Genomic DNA, 11,268 nt, shown 5'->3' with positions numbered 1-11,268 from the left:
AGAAGTCTGCTGTTTATTGACACAATTCAACAAATGGTATATTTACATATCAACAACATGCCCCTCTTGTCTAAAGTATAGGAATTCTTTAGTGGTTTTTCTCAAATCACTGATACTCAATTTATTTGTAAAAAAAAAAAAAAAATAATAATAATAATAATAATAATAATAAAAAAATAAAATAGATAAATAAATAAATAATCAAAAAATCACAAAGCAATGACACTTTCTGTAATGTCCATCACATATACATACCATTACATTTCTTCTATAAGGTCACAATATTTGTTGCCTATTTAGTTGGAAATCACTCAATATAATACTCATTGACAATATAATTACATTTAGTCATAGGGATGGGCATAGCTGTCCTCAAACTATATACATGCAAACATTGGTATTTATACACCTAAGCTTACGGAAGAATTGGAATACTAAAACCACATAGGTATAAATAAGTAAAAATATGGACAGACAACTAATACATGGAATACACACCTCCTCACTTGGATAAAACTAGATCTTGCCAGCAAAGTACTGAAAAATTCAACTGTGTATGCAACTTCAACTCAAATGTCTTAGTATAAAAAAGAACAATCAAGTTTAATTTGGTCAACTACTTTTACTCTTACCCAATTATGTTACAAGTCACTGTCTGAGAATTTGATGGGTTTTGCAACAGAAGGGCACTCATTTGTACAAGAAACCTCTCTCTTCCCTAGTAAATCCTCTGGCAGATGTGGTACAATGGTATCATGAGTAGGGGTTCTTATGTGGTAAAGTATTACAAAAATTCTGTTGTGCTAGTAGTATGTCTTCTGTCTGTGGCATATTCTGATCCATGTTGGTGTTGGAAGTGCTGGATGGAGCACCTCTGGTGTCATGTTTGTGGGTGTGTCAGTGCATGGTAACCAGTGGATCAGTGTTTACATGTGGCAAAGAAAAAAATAACCTGTGGTCCAGTGTAGTAACATGTGGCAAGATAAGAGGCCACCTGCCTTAGACCCCACTGAGTATACAATGCATGCCTTTTCTCTTCAGCTTCCAGCAGGACTGTCCATGCCAGCATTCATTCACTCTTGCTACTGTCTATTTACATCAGCCTATCTAGAAAGGCACTTAGCATAATCACTCCCATGTGCTTCTTCATTCCCTTAATAGGCCTCTCCACTCCCACACAGTTTCCTCTTTCAGGCTCATATTAGATCTATTCATTATTAAGTTTTATGCTTTAGGCACACAATTATCATCACCATCTCTTTCCCCAACTGAGAGAAGCAGGCACTGTATTGTCACACAAAGGTGTTACTTTCACAAATATCTCTGAAAAGCAGCAGCAGCAGCATTTTAATTCATCCATTTCCGACAATTTTCTGCTCCACATAAACATGGAATCTTGTGGTCTTCCTCCAAGTCGAATTTGTAGTCATACGCCAACTGGAATAGGATAAAAAATACTCCTTACAAATTTCACAAAAATGATTGCAGGTTGAAAAAGACATTTCAGACCTAGTCATTATGATAATTAGAAAATACTTATTTTATATATTCACTAAAAATAACCAAAAGAGAGAGAGAGAGGAAAGAGAAACAGTGGGAGGGGGGAACAAGAGAAGAGAGGGATGAGAGAAGGAAGAGCAAAGAGAAATTAAAGTGGGGAAGAGAGGGAGAGTGTGGGGGGAACTGAGAAATAAATAAAAGAGGAGGAATGGGGGAAAGAGATGAGGAGAGAAGAGGGTTGAGAGGGTAAGATAGGGGGAAATGCGGGGGAAAGAGAGGGGGAAGAAAGGGGAGAAGGGGGAAGAAAGGGGAGAAGGAGGAAGAATTGTCCTTCCTAAACAGTTTAATATAAAAATCACTTCTATATCTTCAAGTTCCTTTCATCAAGAGCTTTAGAAACTGGCAGTGCATTTTAATCAAATGCTTCTATTTCTCTCCTTCCCCATCCATACGAAATGACTGGCATAATTTAAATTCATCTAAGCTGTGACCTATTGAAATAACAAACTCACCTCCTCTCCTCGAAGAATCTTTCTGTTTGATATGATGATTATTTTCAGTTGCCTCTCTACTTCTACAGTCTCAGTATAACAGTTTGGATCACATGAGTGGTTGACATAGCGTGCAAGACCTCCAGTTACAGTGGCATCGACAACACACTGGTCATCAAGACGGAACATGTAGATTCCTCTATTTTGGGATTCATATCGTTTCTCACGTACCTGCAAAAAAAAAGTCATGATATTAAATTGACATTAATGACATTGTTCCAAGTACTTGTTACACGCAAACCTTTAAATGTGAGGTCTCCCTCATCTACTGCTGTCACATTCATTCAAAACTGTGCATACTGTAATGAACGTTGGATGGACATAGGACAGGTGCATGCCTTGGCTGGCTACCTCCCTTATAAGGTGGAAGAGACCTTTTGGTTTACAGAGAGCTTGCATGCAGAAATTTCCTTCATATCTGGAGCTGTTATCCAGATTCAACACTATTCAGAGTGACCTTGGGTACATGCATATAACATAAAGGCCCATTCCCCTTACAATGGGGCAGCCAAGTCAAACCATACAGTTTAACTTGAGATGAACAAATTTGACTTACTTGTTAATTAATGTGAATTAAAATTAAAGGATATTTATTTGGAATACACAGTATGTAGGACATGGAGGGAAAGTTGCCCTTGTACTGAGGTGGCTAAATCAAAACATACACATTTATCTCAATTTCAGGAGTTTTACTTGTTTTATCAATGTGCATTGCTTTTAACCCAGGGTGATAAGGAAGATGCAGGGATGACCTGTCATCCAGGAGGAGCAATGATGAGAGGGCAGGGAGGAGGGGTGGTGAATGGGGGTGGAATGTGTAGGGGATGAAATTTACCTAGTTGTAATATACGGGAGGGGAGCTATGCTCGTGGTGACCCGTCTTTGTATCTCTCCGCATCAAGTTTTATCTTAAAATCTTGTATAGTGTTAGCACATACTGTTTTGTTGTCTAATTTGTTCCATGTATTTATCGCTCTGTGTGGGAAACTGTTCCTTTTCAAGTTTTTTCTATAACTATCCTTTTTCAATTTTATTCCGTGTCTTCTTGTTTTACCGTTGTCCCACATTAATAGGTCGTTCCTGTCTAAAACTTCCATTCCTTTCATTATTCTGTAGATAGTTAGCAAATCTCCTCTTTCTCTTCTTTGTTCCAGAGTTGAAAGCTGTTCTTTTTCAGGTCTCTGCTATAACTGTCCTTTTTGGGTTTCTTTCCATGTCCTCTTGTAATTCTCATATCCCATTTTAGTAAGTCTTCTCTATCAAGGACTTCCATACCTTTCATGATTCTATAGATGGTCTATAAGTCTCCTCTTTCTCTTCTTAGTTCCAAACTCTATTAATATGACAGTTCTGAAAGTGTGAGGGCCACCTTTGTTGGTGCTCTTTGAATTCTTTCAATTTTCCTTGTATTCTTTTTGGTACTGGGTGACCATAGTGTCACTGCATACTCTAGTCTTGGTCTTATCAGTGTGACTAGTATTTTCTTCACCATTTCTTTGTCCAAGTAAGTAAATGTAACTTTTATTAATCTTAGCAAATTGTAGGTTTTTCCAATAATTTTGTTTATCTGTTTACCAGGGGACATGTCCTTTGTGATGATTACTCCCAGGTCTTTTTCATGTCCCATTTTCTTTAATTCTATTTCACCAATTTTAAATTGTCCTGATATCCTGTTTTTACCTTTTCCAAATTCCACTATACTACATGTATTAATGTTGAACTCCACTTCCCACTTCTGACTCTATTCCCAAATTTTGTTCAGATCTCTCTGCAGCAGCTCACAGTCTATTTCAGCACTCACTTTTCTCAACAACTTTGCATCATCAGCAAAGAAGCTCATGTAACTGTCCACACCTTCATCTATGTTGTTTATGTTCCTCTTCTTGCTGCTCCTTGCTTTCTCACTTCTTCCCCCCCCCTCTCCGCAAGCAGACCAAGTTGGGACATGACGAACTCACAGTCGTCACCTCCCTCACTGTCCCCTACACCTTTTCTCACCCTTAGAAGTGAAATATCATTATTGGTACCCAACATTCATTTCTAAATAAACAAACAAATTCCATCCAAGTTTGCCTCAACCAGCCTAATACTGGGGTCCCCGATCCCCAGCTCTACTGCTCAATTGCCATCGCTGTCTGCCAGGTCTGTTGACTGCTAGTTTGACTGCCTACACTCTCACCTACCACAGGTATCTGCTGTCACTTGTCTGCCTGATTGACTGTCACTTGTCTGCTACTGCTGCCCACCCAGCTAGACTGCTCTCGCTGCCTGCCATGCCTGCCAACTGGCAGTTCAATTGCCTACACTCTTGCCTATCACAGGTATATTTGTGGCCTACCACTACCACCACTAGATCCTTTAGCAAACTAGAGCTGTGTCCTCACCTTGACCCACCCACACACTCAATGGAGATCACTATTCAAGATTTTAAGAAAAAAAATTATGCTGAAAGATACAAAGCCGGGTCACCACGAGCATAGCTCCCTTCCCGCATAATACAACTAGGTAGATAAATACAAGGTCTCGCACCTCAACCCTGGTAAAGCTAATGACTAGTAACCTCGACTGTCAAGTGGGTGGCCTAATGCCTCACCCACTAACCACAACCATTCTCAAGTATCTATCTTTTTAGAGAGATTTCACAACCACAATCCAATGCAACCATGGATGCATTACAGGTATGAGATCCCTTGAGCATCCTCCTGAGATGTACCAACCTCTTCAATGTCATCCACGATGTACAGGACAACTTCGGTTCAACGGGAGTAGCCAAGTGCCCCAAGGCTTGGTACCCTGTAGCAAACAGACCACCACCTGCTGCTATTCCTGCAGTCTGAGGGCCAGCTCCATCCCCATCCCCGCCTTCAACTCCCGGCCCAGTCAAGAGGAAAACTTTGGTGATTTCTTGTCAAAGCTCCACATGACTTCACTTCCAGCCTCAACTTCTGTGGGGGCATATTAGGGAGTAGTCCTCACTCCTGTCCTCACCCTGGCCATCCCATGACCTTACTGACCCACAAGTGGTCCCATGGGACATGCTCACACACCCCCAGCTATGTGACTCAACCCAGAGCTTCCTTGAGGCCCATGGGTGGGACAAAGCCTCCTTGAGGACACATGTGCAGTACCAGCATCGGCCAGCAATGACTAACCTGCACCTTGGCCAGCCACATGATGATGAACACTGGATTTATTGAGGAACACATAACCTCTGTCTTCAAGTCTCCACACGTAAGAATGTTCTACCTCAGACTTCCCAAGCCATCACACCAAAAGGGAACATGGGTCTAGACCTGCCAGTGTATATAAAGGCTGGATGAATGCTGAAGATTCAGATTACCTCGGTGCATCATTCATGAGCCAGGATCGCTGCTCCTTGCTTTCTCACCCCCTCCTCCCTCCCCTGCAAGCAGACCAAGTTGAGACATAACTTGAACTCACGGTTGTCACCTCCCTCACTGTCTTCACCATTTCTCACCCTTAGAAGTGAGCTATCATCATTGGTGCCCAACATTTATTTCTAAATAAATTATTTCTATCCAAGTTTGCCCCAACCAGCCTAATACTTAGTTTTTTCCAATTTTCTTGCTAATTGTTATCAATTTGTTTTGCGATGTACTATTTTTTTTTCTGTTGGGGTGAGTTTATATATCTTTTTATTATTATTATTGTTTATTAGTATTTACCTAGTGTGGTATAGTGTAATTGGCATAGGAGACTAATGCAAACTAATGCAACGGCGTGCCCTGACCAACAGTGACGCCCTCAGACAAAAGCCCTTTCATACATCCAACAAAGACTCCCTTCTCTTCTGTGTGCTTACAGCATCTAGCACCTTCGCCCATGGGCCAGTTACTCTGTAGACTCCTTAGGTACATGTGGTGCCTTCCCTGTACTCACAACCTACTGATAAATAAACCCACAAATCGTACAACCTGTTTCACTGCTGCCCCAGGCAACTTTGTTTGCAAACATGGCACAGTGAATAGGATGCTTACAATGGAAGCACCCTTGCAATATGCAACAGTGAAACACAAGCACTGTTTGGTAATCAGTGGTGTACTTGTGAACGAGTGACAGTAATGTGACAATACATAATCCACTGGTGTGGTGCATGCATCTGGTGTTGAGCACTTTTATATGCTGAAATGGCGCACACCTGTGAGTTGCCCAGGCAGTCTGAGACTGTCCCACTCACCAACTCGTGCGAGCAACAGTTGGTCACTACCTCCTGCAGTGACATGGTCACGGGGAGGGAGTTGATGCGCTGTACGAATTCCTTGTCTCTGACACCCATGAGTATGACCATTTTCATCTGGGCCTCTGCGCAAGCGGTGGGGGTGGAGTGGTGTGGTATAGTGTAATTGGCACAGAAGACTAATGCAAACTAATTCAAGGGTGCAACAGTGTGCTCTGACCAACAGCGACGTCCCTGGACAAAAAGCCCTTTCATACATTCAACAAAGACTCCCTTCTCTTCTGTGAGCTTCCAGCATCTAGCACCTTTGCCCATGGGCCAGTTACTCTGTAGACTCCTTAGGTAGATGTTGTCCCTTCTCTGTACTCATAACCTACCAATTAATAAACCCATGAACCATACAACCTATTTCACTGCTGCCCCAGGCAACTTGCTTGCAAACACCTAGTTGCATCTTATGGGAAGGGGAGATACACTCATGGTGTCCCTTCTTTGTATCCTACAGTGTCTAGTTTGCTCTTAAATTTGTGTATAGTTTTTGCACACACTAATATTTCATCCAGTTTGTTCCAGTCATAAGGTGTGCAAAGATGGTTTGTGGAACAAGGAGGGCAGGAGGAAATAGAAGGAAGGGTAGTGAGTGGTGGGATGAGGAAGCATATGAGGGTGTAGAAGAGAAGAAGCAACTACAAAGATGGCCCCAATACTTTCAAAAGTGTCATATGAGGATAAATTGTCAAAACTGAAATTACCTACTCTAGAATGAAGAAGAGAGGGAGGTGACCTAACCATCTACAGATTCATGAAATGCATGAAAGCCCTTGACAGAGAAAACTTAATAAATTGGGATAAGAGAAATACAAGGGGACATGGAAAGAAACTCAAAAGGGACAGTTATAGAAGAGACCTAAAGAATAAAACAGCTTTCCACACAGAATGGTGGATGTCTGGAACAACATACATACATATACCACAGATTTTTTTCCCCCTTACACAGGGGGGGTAGCCAAAAAGAATAAGGCATAGAAAACACTCCCACCCATTCCATCCCCTACTTATTCCACTCCCCTCCACCCTCCTCCCTCCCTCTTATCTTGGCAAGTCCTGGATGACGGGTCATCCCTGCATCCTGTCCACTACCCTGGGTCAGAAGCAGTGTTGCAAGACACATTTATCTTCAACTTCCATCTTTCACACACTTTCCCAAACTCTATCACTAACTTCCTCCATACCTTCTCTGATCCTGCTACAAGTGCAGTGTCTGCAAACAGCTGGCTTATCTCTCACTTTTCTCCATTTTCTTTAACCATCTCCAATCCCTGACCCACTACCCTTGCATTTACCTTTTGCACCACCCCATCCATGTATAAATTGAACAGCCAGGGTGACATATCACATCCCTGACAAAGTCCCACCTTTACCTTAAACCACTCACTCTCTCCATTTCTAATCCTGAAACACGCTCTACTTCTCTTGTAAAAACTCTTGACAGCTCCTAAAAGCTTTCCTCCTATCCCATATATCTGCAATACCTCCCACAGTGCCTTCCTTTCCACCCTCTCATAAGCCTTTTCCAGATCCATAAAAGCCCAAAACGCATCCTTACCTTTTCCTATAGCTTTCTCACATATCTGTCTTACCACAAAAATCTGATCTATGCAACCTCTACCTGTCCTAAACCCACACTGTTCCTCACCAATTACTCCCTCTGTTCCTCTCCAAATCCTCTCAATCAACATACAAAGACCAAAGGATTTTTCCCCCTTATAAGGGGGCATAAAAATATTTTTTATTACTTTCAAAATTTTCTGTTATACTCTAACCCCATTTCACATCTGCTCTCCTCTTTGCCTCTTTTATCTTATGCTTTACTTCTCTTTTCTTTGTGCCTCTCATATGATTCCCTCGTCCTATTTTGTAGTCAATCTATGAAAGCTCACTTCTTCTCTTCTACAACCTTCGCTACGTCATCCCACCACTCACTACCCTTCCTTCTATTTCCTCCCGTCCTCCTTGTTCCACACACCATCTTTGCACACCTTATGACTCCCTCCTTGAACCATCCCCATTCCTCCTCCTAGTTCTATCCTTCACTCCCTCCTACTCTTCTCTCAGCTTCTTGTACTCTTCCTTTTCTTTCTCATTTAAGCAGTTCAGTCTAAGCACCTCCCTACCTTTTGTCCTTTACCTCTTTCTCCAGCTTTCCTCCACTCTCAACTTGCCTTCCACCAAAAAATTATCTGATATTCCCCCTCTCCCCTTTGAACATCTACATCCTTAACTCTTCCTATCATACTCCTATCTACCATTACATAGTCCATTAACGCTCTACCACCCTACCATCCATCACCCTCTCCCATGTGTACTTATGCTTGACTTTCTTCTCAAACACTGTATTTGCTATCTCCAACTCTCTTTCTAGACATATCTCCACCATCAACTCTCCACTACGATTCTTTTCTGGAACTCCACATTTCCCATCCACTCCGTCTATTGGTTCATTTCCTACCCTAGCATTAAGGTCTCCCAATACTACTACATTGACATTTCTCCCTAATCCCTCTATGCACTCATTTAAATCTATCCAAAAAGCCTCCATTTCTTCTACACTCTTTTCACTACCAGGCCCATATGCACTTACAAAAACCCACATCTCCTTTCCCAGTTTCACCTTCATCCACATTAACCTTGAAGAAACCTCCCACTCCACTACACATTTACCTATCTCTTCACTTACTAGTATAGCCACCCCTTCTCTTACTTGCCCTCTATCCACTCCTGAGAACCTCCCTACTACACTCTCAAACTAACACTCGCCCTTCCCTCTCAACTTAGTTTCACTCAAAGCCAACACATCCATCTCTCTTCTCACAAACATACTATCTATCTCTTCCCTTTTACTCTCATCTGTACTACATCCATGCACATTAAAAGACCCAAACCTTAGGGTACTGGTTGGAAAGTTCCTAGACCCTCTTATGCCTTTACATTTTTTAGTTATGTCCTCTGTGGGGCTACAGGGAGAAGGATGCCTAGTCCTATTCCCTGTCCTGTTTTTCTCGCCTCTTACGATTCAAGTGGGAATACTTGGTGGGAGTATTCCATCCCCCACCATAATATACACCAAAGGCTTTTTCCTCTTTCCAGGAAAAGTAGCCAAAGTCAAAAGGGATAAATCCACTCCCATCCATTTTATCCCCACACACTCCACTCCCATTCACTACCCCTCCCTCCCTCTTTTCTTGACCCCTCCTGGATAATGGTTCATCGCTGCATCTCCCCCATAGCCCTGGGTCTGAAGCAATGCTGTAGGACACAGCACATTCACAGCAAGGCCGCTTCATCTAATTGGTGACCCACCCTCTCTGTTCCCTCATGCTGAAAAAGACAGGGAGAAATCCTTTCAGACTTTCTCCCAGTGTTCTCTCTCTCATTTTTTTTGAGTCCATTTATGTTTATTTGCAGTATGTTTAGGGTATATGTTTGCTTCTGGGTGTGAATGTTGTCATGTGTTGGTTACAGCTCCAGTTTTTTTGTATAATGGTTTGTGTTTGTATGTACTGTACATTTTAAGTGGAGCCAATTGTGGCATGTGTTGCATTTCATAGATGTGTGCACATAATCAATGAGTTTAGTACATGTAGGGAAGGGCAAGCCTGGGCTACTTTCTATGTTGCCACCTAATAGGTAAAATGGGGGGCAGGTACCAGTGAAAAAACAGGGATATAAGGGAGATAATTGGATATAGTGTGTGAGACTGTTAGGAGTTATTCTCTGGCCCTGTCTGGACACCAGATGCCAACCCATTGAGGCTGTGCTTCCTTGGGGAGTTGGGGAAGTTTGTGTCCATCTGTAAGAGGTGGATAGATTGAACTTCAAGAATAAAACTGAAATGATATAGATGGATGGGGTGAAGAGGGCTTTGGGTAAAATGTTGGGCAGGTAAGAAGGCAGATGAATGGTTGTGAAAGGATATCTGAAACAACTGAAAGGGATTTCTCATTCTTTTCTCTGCTTATGAGGGGATGAGGAGGGAGGGTCACAATGCAAATGAAGGAGTTGGGGGTAAACTAGCTTTGGATGTTGGGCCCTGATGTGGCTGTGCTGTGTCTTGCTGCATTGCTTCTGATCCAGGCAGTGGATGGGGGAACAGGGATGGCCCTTTATTCACAGGGAGTTCTGGGATGTATTTACCTAGTTGTTGTAATATACGGGAGGGGAGCTATGCTCGTGGTGACCCGTCTTTGTATCTCTCTGCATCAAGTTTTATCATAAAATCTTGTATAGTGTTTGCACATACTGTTTTATTGTCTAATTTGTTCCATGTATTTATCGCTCTGTGTGGGAAACTGTTCCTTTTCAATTTTTTTCTATAACTATCTTTTTTCAGTTTTTTTCCGTGTCCTCTCGTTTTACCGTTGTCCCACACTAACAGGTCGTTCCTGTCTAAAACTTCCATTCCTTTCATTATTCTGTAGATAGTCAGCAAATCTCCTCTTTCTCTTCTTTGTTCCAGAGTTGGAGGGTGGAGGGTGGGTGCATGCCTTGGCCAACTACTTACCTTGTGAGGGTGAAGAACCCTTTTGGTATATACAGACGCTCCTCTACTTACGTTCATTCGTTTTACGTTTTTTCGATTTTACGTTTGAACTGACTGGAAAAAAAAAAAAAAAAAAAAAAAAGTGAATTTTTGAGTTTAGCGCGCTCTCCATAGTACGAGACGTTCAAACAATACTTACGCATGATGCTGCGTCCATTGTTTACGTGGCACAAACGACAGACTGAACATGCCTTGCCTCCTCCTCCACCATCTCACTTTATGTTGCTTGAATTTAATTTATTTGAAATCAATGTTATTATTTTACAATGTTATGTTTATAATTAATGATTTAGGGGTGTTTTATAAGTTACGGTAATAGAATTTATGGATGTATAGTACAGTATGAACGGTCATACATTACTGGGATGTACAGTAACAACTTACTTTCATTTTCATGTTACGTTCGGCCGTTCGGAACG

General features: G+C 41.8%; 1 protein-coding gene across 11 annotated transcripts in view; it reads right to left on the bottom strand.

Moving 5' to 3' along the window:
- Positions 1-11,268, bottom strand: part of LOC143026595 (uncharacterized) — a 321,375-nt gene continuing 310,107 nt past the window's right edge. For all 11 annotated transcript variants that reach the window (XM_076187254.1, XM_076187255.1, XM_076187256.1 and 8 more), the window contains 2 exons: positions 2,013-2,222; positions 1-1,437 (listed from right to left, as the gene is read on the bottom strand). In XM_076187254.1, coding sequence (XP_076043369.1) covers positions 1,348-1,437; positions 2,013-2,222 — 300 coding nt within the window. In that variant the 3' untranslated portion in view covers positions 1-1,347. The remainder of the gene's footprint in view (positions 1,438-2,012; positions 2,223-11,268) is intronic.

Source organism: Oratosquilla oratoria, chromosome 6 (genome assembly GCF_046742065.1).
Source record: "Oratosquilla oratoria isolate Oo_2021 chromosome 6, ASM4674206v1, whole genome shotgun sequence".
Taxonomy (NCBI): domain Eukaryota; kingdom Metazoa; phylum Arthropoda; class Malacostraca; order Stomatopoda; family Squillidae; genus Oratosquilla; species Oratosquilla oratoria.
The sequence above is the reverse complement of the archived record's forward strand: the minus strand, read 5'-3'. Positions and strand labels throughout refer to the sequence as shown.